The 22,855-nt window shown below is 27.0% G+C and overlaps 1 protein-coding gene across 15 annotated transcripts in view; it reads right to left on the bottom strand.

Moving 5' to 3' along the window:
- Positions 1-3,048: 3,048 nt before the first annotated feature.
- The window catches only part of LOC142326158 (proton-coupled amino acid transporter-like protein acs), an 84,584-nt gene continuing 64,777 nt past the window's right edge, over positions 3,049-22,855 (bottom strand). For all 15 annotated transcript variants that reach the window (XM_075368391.1, XM_075368392.1, XM_075368402.1 and 12 more), the window contains 3 exons: positions 19,860-20,041; positions 17,551-17,723; positions 3,049-13,160 (listed from right to left, as the gene is read on the bottom strand). In XM_075368391.1, coding sequence (XP_075224506.1) covers positions 12,925-13,160; positions 17,551-17,723; positions 19,860-20,041 — 591 coding nt within the window. In that variant the 3' untranslated portion in view covers positions 3,049-12,924. The remainder of the gene's footprint in view (positions 13,161-17,550; positions 17,724-19,859; positions 20,042-22,855) is intronic.

Genomic DNA, 22,855 nt, shown 5'->3' with positions numbered 1-22,855 from the left:
CAATCAACAGTGAATACTATTCACATGGTAGAAAGTAAAGTGAAATTCACAATAAGGAGCAAATGACCTGGTTTTCTTAAAAATTATTTTGCATGATAACATCGCCATACTGCTAAAAAACAGGAGAAGCTATTTAGAAAATGGATTGGGAGGTGTTGCCTTATCCACCTTACAAAAAACTGAACAAGCATGCAAAAAACGGAACAAAACCTTACAAAAAACTGAACATGCATTCTATTATTAGTCTCTTATACTCATTGAATTATTTTTGAAAACTTGTTTTATATTAGATGATACATTCTATTACCCAAGCAGTCATTAAAGGTTTAATTTAAATTAATTGATCTACCTTGTAAAATCATTTTTTAAATTTGAAATTGCCCAAATAGTTTTTTGAAGGAATTTTAATTTCCATTATCTATAATAATAGTATAATATGAGAGTCATTCAGTAATTAAACAAATAGCTGTACAACAAAAATGGTTTATTAAATACAATTTTTCTGTCTACTTTTCCATGTAATCCCACCTACTTCTCTGTACTTATACCATCTTTTTACAAGTCTTCTTATCCCCTCCGTGAAGAATTCTTTACCTTGATCTCTAAGCCAGTTTTATACTTTTTTCTTTACCTCTCCATCATCATTGAACTTGATAACACACAAAGCTTCTTTCATCAGACCAAAAAGATAATAATATGAAGGGGCAAAGTCAGTGCTGTAAGGAGGATAAGGAAGGAGCTCCCAACCCATTTTGCCAATAGTTTCCAACATCAGTTGTGCCATATGAGGTCGAACGTTGTCTTAAAGAAGAACCGCACTATCCTAGACATTTCCTCTTCAACTTGGGCTTGACTTTGTTTTCAATCATGACTGAGTAGTATAGACTTAATAGCACATGCTCCTTCAAATAATCACAGATTAGACCATGGGCACTCCAAAAGATGGTTAACATGACCTTACCACCCGATGGTTGTGTTTTGAATTTTTTTACATACAGGCGATTCAGGGTATTTCCATTGCATGTTTGATGCTTGGACTCCAGCTCAAAATTATGTATCTAATTTTCATCACTGGTTGAAATCCTGTCAAAAAATACCTTTTGAAACAATTTTTGAGTTCGGTGCAAATGCGAAATCTTTTGGCTTTGTGATGAAACAGTATGGTAGTTCAGTTTGTTTTGAACTTGACATTTTTCAGCAATTTGTTCAACTCTAAGTTGTCTGTTTTCTTGGATAAGTAAATGAATGGATACAAGAATTAACACAGTTACCAGACACTTGGAGCAGTGCTCATTGGTCACAATTTTGCGGTCACTTTTAAACTTATCAACCCATACATAAAAACACACGGTTCATGCAACTACTGTTGTATTATTTGTTCATCCAAGAGAATATTTCTGACAGTTGTACACTTTCCAAAAGTAATGGATCACAGAATGCTGTAATTCAAAAGTACTTTCTTCAAGTGGACACGCCATCGTAACTAAGACTTAAGAGGTTATGTTTATGTAAATATTAACTGAACAGCTAACTAAACACTTCAAAAGGTTGCCAACTAACACTTATAAAATTTTCAATTGCCTGCATTATGTGTTTCCTTTACTAAAAATGTTTGTTTAATCATTGAATGGCCCTCATAAAATACAGTATAATGTAATATAATATACTATATTATCTATTCATAGTATTATATTATTAATGTCTGGGACCATCATAAATAGATTCTGATAATTGTTGTGTTAGTCATAATGTAGATTTGGGAGGAATTTTCCTCTACTGCAAACAAATAAACATGACTACTGATGCAATTATATATATTTATTTTTTCAGACAATTTTGACAAAAATTATTTAGCAATTAACATGATGACATTATTAATTTCCTTAACACAATTATTACAAATTTTGTGCTTTATAATTTATGATAACACTAGTATTATTAGATAAACAATAATTTATTTTAAATTTCTTTTTTTGAAAAATATTGATAACATTTATGTACACTTGCAAAAGGAATTCGAGAACTGCTAATCAATTGCTATTTGTTTATTGTGTACTAAACATCTTTGTAATTATAACAATTTTTAAATTATAAACTAAATTTATGAATAGGTATTTAAATATTAAACGCATTAATTTTTAATGGCAAACTTCATAGAACCACAACCTTTTTGAGTTTTATTAGGTTTTGTAATTTCTTTCCAAGATTAATAAGATGATGAATATTAAGAGAATCTTAGTTTAGTAAACAAAAAGAATTAGAGGGTAGACAACAAGAACTAGTAGTTAAATATTAGTGAAAGCTTACTGATGTTCTCACTACCCCACAATGCAAATGTACTAAACAAAACATGTTAGCAACTGCGTACACTGGTATAATTGTTTTGAGCTTTTTCTACATCATAATTTGGAAGCATACATTATTATTAGTATTTATTTTTTTATTACTATTTTGTTTTATTAGATTGTATGATAAGTCACCACACTGTTAATTAATTACTCCATATTGATTATTTTTGTGATAATGTTTAAAACATTTATCTTTTTAAAGGTATCTACCATTAGTGTTAAAAGTCTACATCATGGTAATTATCTTTTTGAAACATAATAATTTATATAGGAAAAATAAATCGCAATGAGGAATTAGAATGATAAAATAACAGAGTTTATGATAAATAATTATGCTAATTACATTTTATAAATGATAGCTGAGAAATTAAAATTTTTTTAAGTTTTAGATCCATATGTAAAAATGTGTAATTTTATATCCAGCTATTTGTACCTAGAGCTAGTTCCAGTAGATTAAATAGCCATGGAAAAGCAGATAAATAAAACTGTCTGTAATTATTAATGCAGTAAATTTATTTTATATTACAAAACTATTTGAAAAATAAAAAGGAGAAAAAATAAAAGTATTTTAAAAAAGGAAGTGACTTACCGACACAATATAAATTTATATGCTCATGGACACATGTAAATAAATATAATAATGGTGATCTACTATGGCAGAAGTTATCTAATAATAGTAAAAATATTAACAATATTCAAATCTTTGAAAATTGTTTATTGTCTTAGATGAATTACTTAAATTATTTTTAATAATTATTATTGTCATCAATTGATATTATACAATTACAAAAATAGCATTCAAAATCACAGTAAAATATCTACACTGATAATTTTATTATTTAATATTTTTAGTTTAATTTCTTCCTAAAAGTATATTTAATAAATACTATTTATGTGAGAACACAACTGAACAAACTTAATCTAATCAAATTACCAACTAAAAACTTAATAATATGTACAGAGGAAATATGTTATTAACCAAGGAGAAGCAAAACATAAAGGTGTAACATGTTCAATTATGAAGATAAATTTTAAGTAAATATAACATAATGTATGTTTGTAGATGGTTACCATTCATTATAAGACTATAAATACAGTAAATATCGTTTACAGTCAACTCCAAGGGACTGATGATTTTAGGTTGTTATAACTGATAGTCACAATAACCAATGTTTAAGTAGCTTAGTGGTACTACTTTAATATGCCATCTATATAGATATTGTAATACAATAATAATAATAATAATTTATTTCTGCATATATAAAAAACAAAACTACACAACAATAAATACAAATTCCTCTATAGTGAATGTTTTTCATGAAGTCATAATTAAATTACTATGTGATTTTACTATATAATTACACAGGATACATAAAATAAAATAATGTACCTGTACAATATGATATGCTCACAGCAAAAAATTAATAACTGAATGTGACTGCTTCAGTTTACAATAATATGGTACACAAAAAAAACTGCAGTATATATGTAAGAAAAAAGGAACTGTTAAAATATATCTGTAACTACAATGTAAGATAAACAACGCTACTGATGAGTCATTTCTGTCCGTCATTATAAACGATAAAATGTTGCATTGCAGTAGGAAAAATAAGTTTCTACTACCGATGTCATTACAAACAATTTACATACTGCATTTATGTATTAAAGGCATACAAAACTAACAGAGAGACAAGTTTTTGGTCACTACATTCGATATGTCATATCTGATGTCACTATAAATGATACTTACTGTAATACGTTACTGATCAGTCATTTCCATCCATCATTATAAGATAAGAAAGACAACTATAATATATGTGCAGGTAAAAAGGAAACTGTGATTCATTTTAACTGTCAAAATATTTCTGTAGCTACATTGTAGATATACTACATTACTGACTAGTCATGCCCATCCATCATTTTAAGCAATAGAATGTTGCATTGCAGTAGAAAAAATAAGTCATAATAACCAATATGTCAATACAATAATGTAATTATAAACAATATACATACTGAATTTATGTATTAACAGCATACCAAACCAACCAAGTTTTTGGTCACTATATTTGATATGTCATTATAAACAAAACTTACTGGTATTAACAGCATACCAAACCAAACAAGAAACAAGTTTTTGGTCACTATAAACAATACTTACTGTATACTAATAATGGTTAACTATTTCTTTCATGATAATATATTATTCTTTCATGTAATTGAATATCAATATAAATTTCTAAAAAAAACTATTCGCATTATAATAATAAAAAATTAATAATTCTAACTCATTTTAAATTAGGTTATTTATTAATAGGGGAAAAATTTAATTTATAAATCTGGTCTCTTCAAATTGAAATTGTAGCATTTTATATATTTTGTTACATCTAGTGGTATTTTATTCAGTTTTATAAAAAAAAATATTACAATTTTCTAAACATAATACTCAATGTTTTCATCATTTTATATATATATAATGACTACATTATTCCAGTACACTATTTTACACTTATAAGTACAAAAAATAAAATTAAAAAACTTTTTCCATAGATTTTGAGAAAGAACATCAAATTTATCCCATCAGGTTAGTACCATAAATAAAAATAACACGTTCAGTAAGGCATAAGAAAAGAAGTGTATTATTTAAGCCTGAGCTGTATGTCCATATAAAACTGGTATGACTCGTCAACATGTCACCCATCATGGTGAACTACATTTTTTCACAGTTTACCTCCATATCATATCGTAATTTTTTACCAGCTTTTTATGCTCTGAAGCACAATTTTTATGAAGTAAATAATAAATTTTGTAAAATGAAAAAATTAATTATTAATATAGGACTTGTCTTCAGTCTGTACCACATACAGTTTGATCACTTTCCATTTAGTAATTATTTTTTTAGGCCATCATCTCACTGAAAGGTCAAAATAGTATTTTATGTTTACATTATGTTATTTTAATATAAAAAAAACAAATATAAACTTAAATAATCACAAGAAATGTGGAAACTGCAAGCAAGGACAAAAAATTTAACTCGCTGAAAAAAGTAAGTTAAAAATTACTGTTGTGAGATATCCATGAATGCTATTTAACAATACCATTAAAAAAACCTTTCCAAGTGACAGCAAAACACAAACTAATCCAAGCCAGTTGCCTGAACTCAAATAACAGTTAAAATATCATATACATTTCATACATCAACCTGTCATCAGTTCCTTGGCAGAATTTAGTATGATGTCACTCAACGTGTTACAGGTTAGTAAATATTTTCTAAGTAATAAGTACTTATTAAAGTAAGAATGAATTTAAATAAAAAATATAACAATAAATGTGAGGACTGAAATTACAAATAAAACCAGTGCCAAGAGATAATGATTCTTGACTTATTCTGCACTACAAATTTAGAATTTTTTTTCTTTGGAATGAAATTTTTAATCAACAAGCTCTAAAAATAGAATGAAAGATAAGCAGCTGCTACAACAGTTTATCATGTTGAATGTAAAATACAAGTAACAAAAGGGATATAAAATTTATCAGTTGGAACATACCCAAACCTTTTACCATATATATATCACAGATGATGAAAATGAATTTGTACTTAAAAATAAATATATTAATGATATGCCATGAGGTGAAAAAATACATACCTAACAAAATATAAGCTCAGGATCACAACAAATATTAACTTGAGGTATTCTTTATAATTCAGACTAGTCTCACAAATGCATGTAATGTATGCTAATTTTCAGCATGAAAATTAGCATACATTACATATGCAGAATATGCACCATTTCCTAAAATGGTCAACTATTCAACTTCTCTAAAGTAAAATTGGGAAGAATATCAAATGTGATAAAGTTGAAATTAAACACCATATTTCTGTACGCACATGAATCAGGCTAAATTGCAGTAATTTAGCACAAAGGAAAAGATCACGATTGTAAGAATGCTACTTTACAGCTGATAACTCAATAGTTCAAAATTTATGTTACATAACAAATACTACACATAAAGGTGAAATTGCTAAAAATGTACAAATTAAGAGAAGTGACATAACTAAAGATTACTAGCAAGAATTTTAATACATCCTTTAAAAATAAATAAGAATGGATAAATTATTATTTGCATATAATACTTATTAATTTTAACACAGTTAATTTTTGGTAAAGGCCATTAATAATTTATCTACCATCATCATAATGGAGTTTATAAATTATATTTATTGGTAATAAATTAATGAATGCAACCAAATATCATTTATGTGCATATACTTGAATTTACTTAAAATTAAAATGAAAGACAACAAAAATAACACAGTAAATATTAACAGCTAAATGCATAAATATGAACATATTTATAATAAAATAATAGGAATAACATTTCATTAGACAGATATATCTTGCTCTTGAAATGCTATACAATCAAATCACATCAAAATTATATAAAACTTAAATCTAGAATTTATTACATTAGAACCTCTGTCTGACTGGAATGATGACCTTGAATTCTTTACAGATAAACATAAATTAAAAATAATAAATAAATAAATGCAAAATTAGTATGTGACAATGTTCAAGTAAAGTACAAGTATTTTGAAACATTAATTAAAAGAAAAAGTTTATAAAAGCAGGGATATTAATCAAGAAATGTCAATAATGGTAAACAATATGAATATTACACTATTTTCACTTCATTCAACAAAATTATTTGTCCAAATAGTGAACAAAATGATAATACAATTTAAGTTAATATTTTTGAAACAGAGGTTCCATTATATATAAACTACATAATAACAGTAAAGCATAATAAATAGAATTAAAAAAATAATGTAAATATTACTCTACAAAATACTGAAACAACAATAAATATAAAATTATGATAATAAATATAAAATAATATAGTACTTAAAAAATCAGCTATTTACTACATATAACACAAAACAATATAATCTTATTACCATTAAAATTAAAATAATAAACAGTTTTAAATAATGTCAAAAGAAAAACATTTTTTAAATGTATTTTTCCAAACATTATTATTATTATTATTACTACCTATAATTCTGTAAAATATGTAACAACTAAATCACTGAAAAGAGATATGAATGGCAATAAAACTTTGAGCTCATATTGTTAAAGGTCAACAGAATTTATGTGCAGTTACATACTTTAAAACCAAATCAGTCAAATTAATTGTAGAAAAAACTACTTAAATTTATGGAAAAATTTTGTAGTACTAAACAAATTAAAATAATTGTAATCTTAGCAGGAATATGTTTACTTTACAATAATGGTTAAAACAGATTGTTTTTTTTTAATATTCTTGCCCATGATGGTCGTTAATGACACTGATTTAAAACTTATGCTTTTTAATGACAAACTGAACAAAATTATATAACAAATCACTTTTAAAAACTTACTTTAATCTGCTTTTATTTATCTTTGTGAACATCTTTAGTGAATAATGCTGCTGGTGGATTTTATTAAAATAAAGTCACCTTTTACTTCCTTGTACAAAGTAAAGGAAGTATTGTAATCGTGAAAATTTTCGATTTTTAAATTCCAGTGGAAGTATCCATTTTGACCATCCCTGAATCCATTTCAACTAGTTTCAGTATGACGTCTATATGTACGTATGTATCCCACATAACTCAAATACAATTAGCTGTAAATTGTTGAAATTTTATATAGCCAAATAAAATTTTAATTAATGAAATATTTGGATTTTACAAGGGGAAGGCACATTGGTTCCAATCTGACTTCATCTACATATATTTTTTAACTTTTTTTTAAAAATTAAAATATATTAATAATTATTAACCTTTGATTGAAAAAAAATCTTTAACAATTAATAATAATTCAATAACAACAGTAAAAAGAATGTGAAAAAAATCACAAGTTATTAGTGAAATAAAATTTTATGTACTTTTCATTTTAATTCAAAAATTTTTATAATCAGAGGTTAATAATTATTAATAAATTAATATATTTAAATTAAAAAAAAAAGTTATACAATATATGTATATGAAGTCTGATGAGAACTGATGTGTGCATGGTTACGGATTCGACATGTTTTCACTTAAACCACATACCTACTCGAGCGACAAGAAACAAAATTAATATATAAACTAATATAATGCTGATACGTACACCACAAAAAGATGTGATGCAATGTGGTGTCCACCACAATGCAATAGTTTAACTGTCCACTTTATTAAAAAATTGGAGGATTGTATCTCGCTCTCAAATGAAGTGCAGCAAAAAATGTACATATGTAATTTAATAGGGATACTACAAGGAAGTCATGTGGTAACCACATCTGATTTTTTTTTTACTTTAAATCACAAGTACTACTTTACAACCAAATTTTAATAAATGTTTGCATAATTTAAAAAAAAATCTACCAGTAGTATCACCAAATAACACTAGTACTAGTATGAAAACAGCAGCATAAGTCACAAAAATAAATGAAAATAGTTTAAGTTTTTAAAAGTATTTTATTATAAAAATTTGTTTTGGTTTAGTAATTACAAATGTTTAAATTCTGAACAAATTACTATTATTATTAGCAATAATCTCAGTATATTTGCTTCTGTAATTCTTATTTAACTGAAGAAATGTTTATCATCTGTTTAACACTACAGCAAAATGAACTATTTGCATTTTCTAATCGACATACATAACATAAAAATCTAAGAGCCAGGTAGTAAATTGTTTTTCGAGAATAATACAGATAAAAAATTTTTTTAAATAATTTCTTTTTCTCATTTAATATCATAAAAGAAATGTTTTTTCTTCATGGATACTTATACATCAACCTCATTTTAAAAGCAAAAAGAAAGATGTATTTTATTCAAATTAAAATCGTAAATAGTATTCTCAAAATTGGACAGTTATTTAAAGAAAGATTAAATTAAAGAGTTAGTTAAATTAAAAAAAAAACGTATAATACTTTATTTCAAAAATAATAGAAGATGCACAATTTTTCAAAGTAAATATATATATACTATTTTATATTTATAGAAACATATATAAATATCTTAAAAAGATTATTTTTTTTTCAAAAATTAATCTTGTAATAAATGTAGTAGAACATTTATTGTTCTACTACTCACTGCTTATCAAAGGTTGATTGTGTTAGTTACCTTGCTGTTGTATTCATAAACAGAACTTCTATTATATCTCATCAGAATATAACTATGTTTGAGGAAGTGGAGAGCTAATTTAAACCACTCAGTAATTTCCTTTCCAATGATCCATCTTCACTTAGCAAATATTTATTAAATTTATTTCAATGTTATAAACTTTTACAAAATTAAGATGATTGAACAATGAACTTTTTCCTTATAAAAACTGTAAAAAAAAGTTAACTGTGCGTAATGGGAAATAAAATGATATAAAACTAAATGATGATGAAATATGTGCATAAATTAGTACTAAATAGAATTTAAGTACTAAGTACAATTAAATAATTTAAAATTTCTTAATTTTCCTGAGGTTTTATCCAGGTGGCATAGAGATGAAAATTTGTATACATAACATACTTTTTTATTATGTTACATAATGTGGTGATCACTGCAGTAAAATAATTTTAACAAAGTATAAACTAATTCATAAAAAATAGTTTGTTTTATAGTAAACAATACAAATAAATATAACCTATTTGATATAAGATAAAAATATTGTTTTCCACAAACATTTACTGAACAAACTCATCTTTTGTGCAAAAGCTTTTTTAAACAACTGTTCAAGACACAAAAACTCATAACTTTTAAAATTAACATTATTTATGATGGACATCATAAACTATTACTTTCAATGATCATATAATTATATATAATAATAATTAAATATTACCAATAATTAAAATTTATTTTAACAAATTACTAATGGCTAAAACGAATACTTCTTATATATTACAATATTAAATAGAATTTTCATTAAAAAATTCCTAATTACTTAATTATAATTACAATATCAATATCACCATCATAGCTTTTACAAATTTACATAAAAATATTTAAAAAGATTAAAAACAAAATTTATTACTTTTTGAAATAATGTGTAAGATACATTTAACAGCTAAGCATATTAATGTTCTTAGCCATAAATCATCAGCTAGGAGTTATTCTCTTAGAACATTTCCAAACGTTTCTACATATTCAATATTGGAAAATTAATTTTGTTTATACAAACATAATAAACATTTTATTATTTCACCTAAGTAAAAAATATTCTGTACAAGATGATAAATATAATAACTACTAATTTATACTACAATTTAAGTTCACTTTATATTTTATAATTGGAACTATTCCACAGTTTGCTATAATTTTTTTTTTTTTGTTTATGAAATAACTATATGTATTATGTATTTATATAATCTATTTAGTTGCATTTACCTTTTACCACCCTTTAAACTTTTTTATTTAATTTTTATTTTTATCATTTAATTGGTTTTGTTCGACTTAAATCTATGGCCACAAATTTTCTTCTCCTTATGGTGCTTTATCTAATTACGGTTGTTTTCTAAATAAAAATAACAGAACTAATTCTCTGACATGTGTTGCCACCTTGTGACGGCTAATGAAATAATACTTTGAATTCATAGCTGTTCCTACTTTATAGTGTTTTTGTTTGTTTACATTCTTTCTGTGGACTAAGTAATATTTGTTTTATGTTTTAAATTAAAGAAAAATGCAACTGACCTTTCTAGTGTTAAATGAGAAAAAAATATTTTAAATTCCATTAACTGAATTTCTACTTTTTTCAATCAGGGAAAAAGGTGTAATTTCTTAGATTTTTTATTTGTATTTTATTTACATACAATAAGATTTTTCAACAACTTTTATTTCCTTATTTAATTATACTTAGATGCTTATTTTGAAATATTTATTCTGTTGTTTTAAATATTAGGATAAATGTTTTAAAGATTTTAAACAGGTATGCAATTATAATGTATTACCCTACTACAAGACTAGCAACTAGACGACTGACTAAACATTCAGCTGCAAAGTTTCCTAATAACAAACGCTACTTTTGTCCAATTAAACTATATTTATACAGGCATAAAATTATTAAATAATTATGATTGAGGTAAAAATGATTATTTCTTGTCTTAAAGCATTTAAGTTGGATGTTATGAAATATTGCAAGAGTTAATCAAACTATAAAACAGCAATATTATATTATAGGTATTATATTTCTTTACGATTCCTTTTTACTATTCTGTTTGTTCTTATACATAATACAATGTTTTATCTACAATATTCATTAGTGTATGTTGATAGCGATATGTGAAAACAGATTATTGATAAAGTGAAACCTAAATTATTAATAGTATAAACTAAGTTTTTCTTTAATGGGAGTAAAAAACATTTTTAGAATTTAATTTATTTGTTTTGTATTTTGTAGCAAATATTAATATTGTGTGATGTTCTGTTGTAAATAAATAAATTAAACAGATATAAAGTTTAAATGTAAAGGACATTAATTTATATCTCTTGGAGAAAGAAGTTTGTTTATTTGTAAGATCTTTTTAAATTATATGTTAGAAGTGAGTTCATGTGTACAGAATGTGTAAAGAGTTAAAAAGAATTGACTTCTAATTCAATTTAATATAATTTAAACAAGAAAAATATTTAAAACAATTAACATTTATATAAAAATTCAGTGCAGTTGGAAATTTGACGGTTAACATGAAAATACTCTTTGGATAATTTCTTTTTTTATTGAAAGCTTTTCAATATTTTGGAAAAATAAATTTAGTGACACTAATGTTTAGAAGAATTTTTTAAAAATTTACTAAAATATTTTTTTCGCCCAATAATGCAATCGGTAAGGCATTTAGCTGAAAATTAATGAATAGTGAAAGGATTAAATATTTATGTATGTGAAATTTTGTAAAAAATGTTTAATATAAACATTTATATTAAATAATAATAATTTTCACATTACACATATTTTTATTATACTATGTTGATATTAATTTTCTGTATTATAAATAATTATAGGCATTTAATATACAATATTATAAAAAAAAATTATAAAGTAAACTGATAAAAAAATGAATGTATTTTTTTACGATAAAAAAATAAATTCATTTGTCCTAAATTAAATTTTTGCATTTCATAAATTATTCAAAATCCTAATTCTTGAAAGGAAGTGACCAAAATTTTGTGTATTTTTAATGTTTTTTGGTTTAAAATATTTCAGTTAAATTAATATTAAAGGTGGCTTTTGGTACACCAACAAGAATCAACTTGAAATCTGAATTTCTTAAATATTATATTCTGTGACACGATTCCATTATCTAAAACCACGTCAAATTATATATACAACTAGAGCATAAATACAGCTATGATGATGGTAATAATAACATAAAAACTACAACAATAACAATAATAAAATTATTTTCTAAACATTGTGGCCGTAAGACCGACCGGTAACCATTCACTAAATACATTAATTGGCAACTTTTAATACCCCATGTGCACTGTAGAAGGAAGCAGTATTATTACAGATTCTTATAACATAGGAGAAAATTAACCCCTACATATAGAGAGTAGATGCAGTGTTGTTTAACTTGTAGGTGACAATATATTTAAAAGACTGACGTAAGAGCCAAACACAAATCCGAGTAATCCAAAAATCATGACCAGTGCATCTTTGATTATAGTCGAAGTTGACATTCCTTTATCCCAAAAAGTTACCAAATCTATAATTGGTGGAAATATTAAAGCCAGTGTTGAACTGCTCACTGCACCGACTAAAGATATGACAGAACCCAAGTTAGGTACAGCAACTGCCAGTAAAACTGAAACAAACAAGTAGAAATAAGTTAAACAATTTTTTTGTCAAATAAAACAGTAATTTTAGAAAATACACACTACAGATATCACAAATCATGCATTACAGTGCTTTACAAAATAATCTTTTCTCTAATTTACAAGTAATAATTTCTATGCACAAGACTGAGGCAAGGTAAACCATAATAGCTGTTATCTACATCCCATAATTATGGTAGAAATCTAATAATCCAGAATTGACAGGTTAAATTTGGTTATTTTTTGATAATTTCACTAGAAAAAATTACTTTCTTTTTTTACAAAAATCAGTAAATAACATAAACAAATAAAATTGGAACAAAGCTAACTTTAATTCTTTTGTGATAACTTGTATAAAACAGAACATGCATTGATGCACATAGGGCATTATCATACAAAAATTATATTAATTTTTTCACACAAAAACTTTTACAAATTTATGTTGAATTTCTAAAAGTTAGAATATAATGTTATTAAAAGTTGATTTTTTTTCAACAACAGATAAACAGGTTATCAAAATGGCAGAATGTGTCCATAAAGTAATGGTGATGGTGATCAATGGTGATTCAGTGATTTGTTCTTTTAAATGGTTCAAATATCTTACCTGAACAGATAGCAATTGCGTTACCTAATCTTACAAATAAAAATCTATAAGGGTAAGATTTGGAGACCAGGTTATCCTTTCTTCTCATGCATCAATCGTTGTGGAAATGTTTTGTTTTAAGTAATCCCAAATGAATGCAGAAAAATATGGAGGAACACTGTCCAACTGGAAAATGAAATTCTCTGATATATGGGGAACTGCATACCCTTCTAATGTACCCAGAAAGTTGTTTTCCAATAATAGTTTTTACAACAAGACTGATAACTCTATCTCATCTGACTGTTCATAATATATTAGTATTCAGGCTGTCATAATGATGTTCTACAATGACATGTGAAGGTTTAGTATCTCGTATTTGAGGATTATGCCAATGTACTTGTCCCAAAACATGAAATGTAGTTTATCACTGAAAACAATCTTATTTAAAAACTCCCCATCATGATTTGGGGCTCTCCAGAACATCTGTAGTGAATTAAAATAGTATAATCTTTCCTTGTGGATAAATCTTATGAAACACTTGAATTTTATAACCAGTAAAGAAGAGTCATTTTTTAACAGTAGATCACAATCTACTGACACTGCAGGTATTTTTTTTTGTTGAAATGCCTAACTACATAACATTTCCACACTGATCTTTTTAGGCTATTAGGGAACTAACTTGTTCCCTCAGCTACAAGAATCTCATCAGATCCTGAAGGCCATCCTGGATCACATCAGTAGGCTTTAGTGAACATACTGTGTTCACTACACAAGAATACTGTGATATGATTGAATACACGATGATATTTATGCCTAACAAATAAAACTGGCCTGAACTTGTATGTCACAAAACACACTGAACCTTCCTTTGCACCATAATCAATCATGATCACTATTGATCTTCATGCAGCTACTGATCTTGTAACACAGTACACATGCCATGGTACTAGAATTTAAGTATCAAAAACGGTTTCTCTTCATTTAGAGGTAAACTTTATTTCTCTATCATGCTTCATTTTAAAACTGTGATTACATTGAGATCCCACTATTATTTTATGGACACACTACAATTTTATGGACGTACCAATGATTATACTTATTACAAATATACAACATTTCCATACTGTTTATTCTTTAAAGATTTATATAAAACAAAACAAAGATATTTCCGTAAAAATTTGATGTGCTTAAATATAATTATTTAAAATACTGGCAATAATAAGAAATAAAATTTGATAAAAATATACTGTTGGTTATTTTCTTTGGGCAGCAATGTATATTTTAGGATTACACATGCTATCTAATATGTTAAAACACAGACATATATAAATAGGAATGGAAAATAATCTGTTATTAGTTACTAAAACGTATTCAGTATAAAGGTGTGTTAACAAAATTACTATTGTTTTTCTCTTAATTTGTTTGGTTTATTAAATCATGATAAGAAAAAATTACTTTTTGCTACAGATTTACAAAAGATCAAAAATATACTGCCAGCACCTATATCGCTATTGACTAATTTTTGTAGATTTTTCATCAAAAACAGTTTTTGATAAATCTAAAAATTATTTATGAAGTTCAAAGATGGTTAATGCTTTTTTCCTAATCTCCGAATGTTTCTAACAGAAAGAATGGGTGGCGTTTCAGAACTGTTTTCACCAGCGAAACATCGCCTCCTCTGCTAAACAGAAACAAATCAAGTTGTAGGTATCAGATGCTACAGATAATGGAAAAAAAAAATGATTTCCCTTGGACTTTTATTTGACTGTACATTTTCTTTCTAAATATCCCTCATATGTTACCACCATATTTGAAATATTAAGAAAAAAAATAATTTTAAAATAAATTCTATGAAATTTCAAACAATGTTTAATTAAAAACTAAGGGTAAATACAAACAATTTAAAAAAAAATCTTAAATTATTTAGTTTCTTCAATAGATGCGAAACAAAGCTTCCTTGTTAAAGATAGACATCTGTTAACATTCCAGATGTTCCTTCTCTTTTTTCTTCCGTAATATATTACTATAGACTAACGACTGATTTGAATGAAATTAAGGAAATCTGTTGGATGTTTAGTTCATATTTATGAAATTAAGATATTCAAAACAGTTGTCCCTTGTTTATTTAGTAAGTGCACTAAATGATTGGAAAACAGTATCAAGGAGCCATCAGCATTAAATGTAATCAGTTTGGGTAAATATTGTAGACAAACTCTTCCATTATATAATCCAATCAAGATTTTTTTCCTTTTCCTAATTATCTTTCTTCTTTTTGGAAAGACCAAATGAATGAATAAAAAACAATGTTAAGGGATGCTTTTTTCGTCTCAACAAGGTGTCATTATCAGTGCCCGGACAGAAAATTACTGTAGTAAATAATTAAAAATTAACAATTAAAATTTACATTAAAGATCAAAATGAAGTAAAATGCCTATATGGAATATTGGCAATATTTCATATAGGCATGTTATATATGGAACGCTAAGTGTGAAATATAACCAAAATTAAAACAACATTAAAAATCTAAAAACATTAAAAAAAACACATAAAAATCTAAAACATGAAAAGGCAGTAAAATAATAATTTTAATAAAATATTTGAATTCAGATGCATGATCTTAAGAAATAACACATTACACACAATTGATACACTGTTGCCTAAGATACTTCATATGTTACATCCTAGTTTAAACTTCAAATGCAATGCTGCATAACAGATACAGTCCACAAGGAAGTGGTGCACTGTTAGTTAGCAGTTGCAGCAAACAGTCGGGTGCATCAAACCGGGTTATCAAATATGCCTAGTGTGCCCTTAAAGGACGCACATGATTTAAAAGTAATAAAATATGTTTACACTTATATCAACACATTAGTATTTTAACTTTTGTACTCAATATAGTAAATATAAAATTTTATATTTTCCTTTTTGTTGAAGTAATAACAAAAAAATTTGTTTATTTACTAATTATATCAGATAATTTCTACAACATGGCTGCCCAAAAATATTGCAAAATATTCCTTTACACCTTATTTTAAACTTACATTTAAAAAAATGACTGAATCATGGTTAAATATTTTAGTATGCTCTGTTTATTTTATGTTCCCAAATCCTGTCTGCCAATGAGTTAACAAAAAAATAAATGTAATCTATTTTATACGAAACAGATCCACAGAAAGTTTACTTAACACCCTAAAATACTAATCAAAGAGTTAATTTAGGATTTACTTTGACAGAGATATCAATCCACATTACTACTTAAAGGAATTGTAAACTTTTTTTTTACTAAATTTTTTCACATGCTGTCTGAATAACTGTGTGAAGGCAAGGTAACAAAAGAACCAAACCAAGGTGTGATATAGTTTGGTGAAAGCAGTTCTGTTTGAACTTTGATATTTTTAAGTTGTAAATCTGTTTGTGTGACTCATATTTTTCTGAATAGTTTTACATGTTTAAGCCCAATTTGGAATTTCATTGTAGTATGACAACATTTAAAATTTCAATGACTGTACATATGAGTAAATAGATGAACTGTACTTTGTTGTTAGGGAATAGTTACTGCTTATTTTATATTACTATCATTATTTCACATATTTTATAATTCATTCTATATTAATATTATTTAAATTATATAGAATTAAAAAAAATCCAAGCAATTTCCTTTACCACTTATTTAAATTTCTCTTTTCTTAATATTTTCAAAAACTTTTTTTTACAGTCTTCTCTCAACTGCAACATTACTTTCTCAAGTAAGGAAAAAAAATTCTATTTGAAAAAACAATATTTAAAAAATAACTTACATGTGAGAAGTACAAGGAATGTTCTCAGCGAAAGTTCTGCAATTTGCTGATTTTTCTCAGAATGTATTCTGCTTTTTATTGGAGGCCATATAATACTCAATGGTACATAAAATTGTAAGCAGTAAGAGAAGAATATAGCCACAGCCAGCATTATCCTAACTAACTGTGCCAAACTGTAAAATAAAAAAAATTAAAAACATTAATTAATGTAATTACAATACATTAAAACACATATATCATCAAGTCTCCAAAAATTAAATGTTTGTTAAAACAGGGATGAGCTGCCTCTGTAAGTGAAGAAACTAAGCTTTGGCTTGTAAGGTTCTATGTCTCCATGACTGCTTTACGAGTGGATGCAAGAATGTGGACTACTACAAAGAATTTAGAGGTCTTTAAGAATTAGATCTACCAGTGCATACCAAGATTTCTGATACTGATGATCTAATGAATGATGAAATGTTACAGAGACTAAAAAAAAGATCTGAAATTACAAAAATCAAAAGAAACTTGATTATTTGAGAAATATATAACGACATCCTGAGAGATTTGGCCCTTCATTTGTGTTTCCTCAGGAGAAAACTTTAGTAGTCTTGGACCTGGAACAGGCAGGAACTCTTGATGGAAAAATCTGAGTAATTGATACAATGCTATAAGTATAGAATTATCTTGAACTACAATAAATAAAATTTTAATTGCGATGCGGATTGCCAACATCCAGTACAAGGTTGATACAAAAAAGAGGTTTGTGATGAATAAAAAAGGAACAATTTAAAAAAAAATAAAATAACTTTAACAGGTTCATTGCTTTCAAGACCAGCTAGTCATATTGTTGCCAATGTGCCACCTGCCTGCAGGACTGGCCAGTCTCAAGTTGATTGGTGATATTCTGGTGCCTGCCTAGCGATAAGCATGCCGGCTGTGTCCTAGCTAATACTATTGCACTGTTCATTCAAGTATGAAGTGTAATACTGTCTGGTGGGTTTTATATACGTCATTATTCGTTGCTTGTAATTTTTACACTCATTTTCTCATTCATTTTATTATATACTTCATTCACCTTTTCTTGTGTTTATTTAAACTGTAATTTTTTTTTCATAATTATATAATCATTATATTTTCATTACACATTATCTAATTATAAAAAAAAAATGAGTGACATTCTAGGGCCTTCATGTGCACAAAAGTGCTGTGTATCAAGAAAAAATTATTTCTTTCAGATTCCAATATACTGTAGAAGATTGCCTGGACTGAGTAGATAGTGATTCTGAATTTGATTCATTGGACAGTGATCTTTAAGATGTTGAAGATTCATGTCAGTTCAAATCATTAGACAGGGTAGAAGATATTTCTTGTAATATTCTACCCACAGAATATGGTGAAAATAATCAATCTCAAAACAGTGATACTAGTGCTACTCCAATAGAAACTTCAACTTGGTTACCTACAGGATATATAGATTGAAAGCTGTTGTTTCTTTGTAAATCGAACAATTTAATCAAAGATTGTATATACTCTCAACAGACTATTTTTTTCTTAAACAAATAAATAAATCTTAAGAAAAAAATAAATCATAAATCTAATAATCATAATAAATAATGGTAATTTAATTAAATTATTTTTTAACTATTGTGAAAATTGTTTTGAAATAATCTGAATATTATGTAAAATAAAAAATTATGTGACCAATCCACCTCATTAGCATCTCCGATCAAAATTTGGTCAGCATGTCAATGGGACCAATGACCAAGACTATTATTTTATGTTTCTGAAGGTAAAAATAACAAAACCCCCCAAACAGTACAGTACAGTAACATTAACAGTACAGTACATTAACCAAACAGTACAGTAACCATTATTGATATTTAATTCTTATAAATAATAATTTTACCTTGGCTTCTGGGGTCCAGGAGATGGAATAAAAGGAGCGCTTAACGTGCTAATATAGAAAAGTTTTATGAAAAATATGTTTTTCATGATTTGTTATTAACAATTATTTTTTAAAACATTAGAAGATACGGCTTGGTCATTTTTCACAGGACGTAAGTTAAATTTCAAATAACACTTGTTACAATCATTTAATATTATTATGATTAATTGTTTGAAATGGCTATTTCAACAGAAATATAACTTATGAAAAAGTTAAACATTTTAAAATTACTGCACATAAAAAAATTTTGTTAAGCATTTAAAAATAATTATACTGTAAATATTATAAGGCTACTAGATGATTATCTACAAAATTCATTTATGGAAAATAGAGTTTATTGAGTATAAAATGATTAAAAAAATGTAATTTACATTTAACTTACATATCTTCAGATGGAAGGTATAAAGTGATGCTTCCTTTTGTTGCTTTCTCACCATATTTAAGATAACCAAAGAAACCAACAGCTGTATATAAACAGGCAACTAAAACCATTGATGTATTGAGAACACCTGTCAAACCACCAAAGTCTTGTGGCGTCTTCATATTATTCTCCAATGGTAGTACCTACAATTAATAATAGACATATAGAAAGGAATTATAAACCAAAAGTTAGTGACAATGAGCTCAAATGGATATGCTAATCCTCTTGCCTCAATTCAGTTCTTTATACAGAATATTTACAAGGGATAACTCTAAAGTAAAGAGCGCTGGAAAATTTCTCTTCTTAAGGTTGGCGAACTTGTCATTCATGACCATGCTAGTAATGTACACACTGCATTGTCTGTAAGTTGTTGCATTGTAGTATCTTTGGTTACATGAGAGTTATTACGTTATAAAATGAATAAGAAAATCAATGTTTCCGCCAACTGTGAAATACGTGGAGTCATACGCTTTTTAAACCATCAAAATGTTAAGCTGGCTCTGGTTGAAATTCATAGGCAGTTGGTTGCTGTGTATGGTGATAATGTAATGAATGAAAGAAACATCAGAAAATGGTGTGAAAGGTTTCGAAATAACAGAATTAATGTGCAAAATGAAGAATGTTTGGGAAGCCCTCGATAATAATCGAGGACTTATTAAACGTGTCAGTGATGAAATCAGAAAAGATCGTCACTCAACAATTTCCAATCTGGCCCTTCTTTTTCCTGATGTTTCAAAGCTGTTATTGATTGCACTGTTCATGACCATTTAGGCTTCAGAAAGGTTTGTGCACAATGGGTGCCACATATCTTAATGGGATCTACTTTGGGATTTGATGTGCTACACAGAAAAGGGTGATAAGTTCCTTAATTCAATTGTTATTGTCGATGAAACATGGATTTCGTATTACATACAGAGAAAACAGCAGTCAAGTGAAGGCATCATCCTCAATCGCCAACCAGACCAACAAAGGTCAAGCCACAGCCATATAGACACAAAATGATGGCCACAGTCTTTTGGGATTGGTTTGGCATAGTGCTGATTGATTTCATGCCATGTGGAATAACTATAAGTGCAGAAGCCTACTGCAAAACTCTATGTAAGTTATGGCGCACCATTCAAAATCGACGACGTGAGCAGCTGACTGAGGGCATCATCCTGCTGCATGATAATGCACGTCCACATGTTGTGGGTCTGACATATGATTTACTGAGAACATTTGGATGGGAAATTTATCCACCATATAGTTCAAACATAGCTCCTTCTGATTATCATTTGTTTGGAAAATTGAAAGAATTTTTGATTGGTAAGCAATTCATGGGTGATAATGAGCTTAAAAATGCTGTTAATCAGTGGCTAAATGGACTAGCAGCAGAAGACTGCAATGAGGGTATATTGAAGCTGGTATATTGCTACGATAAATGTCTTAATTCATATGGCGATTATATAGAGAAATAGTATACGGTATGTAGTTTAAGAGAAATAAAAATTATTTAATAAAGTTTTCAGAATAACTTTTTTTACAATGAAATGGTCTTTACTTTAGAGATAACCTCTAATAAATACTACCTACAGTGCAATTCAATACTGTAGGTAGTACAATTAAAAAATTTTCAAATTGTATTAGCGTTAACAAAATTGATTGTTGGGTTTCAAAAAAGAGAAAATTATTTGTGGTTAGAGCAAAAAAGAAAATACCCATTATCCAGCAGTATAATGCCATATTTTACAATTGGTTTTCAGAAAATTCTATTATTGTCATGTCATTCAATAAATTACAACTAAAGTATTTTCAAATCAAAAGACTATTACAATATTGTATAATGAGATGAAGTATAAAATAATGGTTAGGAGAAAATAAACTATGAGGGTCATTTGGAAAAGTTCTCAGGCTGACAAAACACAAGATTTTTCAGATTTTTTTATTTTTCAATGTAGCCTTGCAATCATACACTTAGGTGAATAACGTTTCTATTATCACCCAGTAACTGTTCAACTTTTCAAAATAGGATGTTATCTCAGGGCTGATCTCATAATTTAAATTGATTTTTTGTCTAATGAGCATTTCTTCAGGTTTGGAGAAGTAATCATTGGAGACAAATTCGATGCATGTGGAAGGTCAGAATACACAGTATTCATGATCTAATTCTATAACCAATTATTTCACTTTTAAAAGAATTTTTGGTAATGCACTATATATTTGTGCAAAAAATTAAGATCCACTTGTCAGGACACAATTCAGGTCTTTTCTTGGAGTAGAATCTTAATCTTTTCATCAGCAATTAATTGCCCACTTTATAGTTGGTCAGACCATACAAATTTCACACTTTGTTTACATTTCCATCTATAATTTTTGTTTTTCGGTGATCCTCCAACAAGTAAATCACATCTTCTTGCTCATCTTTAAATTTGCATTTTATAGTCCGCTGACTTTTTCAGGGTACCCAAACATATGCTGTTTTCAATAGCTCCAGTATTTCTTTAAAAATTTTGCGATTGTCACATAATACTTAAAACTTAATACAGTGCTCTAAATTTTGATTGCATATTTTTATACCAAGATTTAAGCACAAGTCTTTATTGTTTTCTCAATAGCCAACTAAAAGATGGAGAGCTTGAGGTAAGGAGACACACAAGTGATTATGAGCCCTTCTGTTGGCCATTCTGAAAATTAAATTGTCACGCATCACAGGTATTCAAATTTAACCATTTTCAATCGTCAATAAAATTCTAGTTTTTATAACAAGTTTTCTAGTCAGATTTGTAGTAACACAATTATTTAACCAAAACTACTGATATCAAATTATATGCTGTTTAAAATTCGCACATACAATATACTAATCACTTGATATATTTAGAGTACCATACCATGATCTAGATCACTACTTAACAGCTGTTCAAAGGATTTAGAAGATACTTTTTAAAACAGTTTTTTTCAACTTTTAACTGTTTATTAAC

This window comes from Lycorma delicatula, chromosome 6 (genome assembly GCF_047948215.1).
Source record: "Lycorma delicatula isolate Av1 chromosome 6, ASM4794821v1, whole genome shotgun sequence".
Taxonomy (NCBI): domain Eukaryota; kingdom Metazoa; phylum Arthropoda; class Insecta; order Hemiptera; family Fulgoridae; genus Lycorma; species Lycorma delicatula.
Note: the sequence above shows the minus strand (reverse complement) of the source record. Positions and strands in the feature narration are given on the sequence as shown.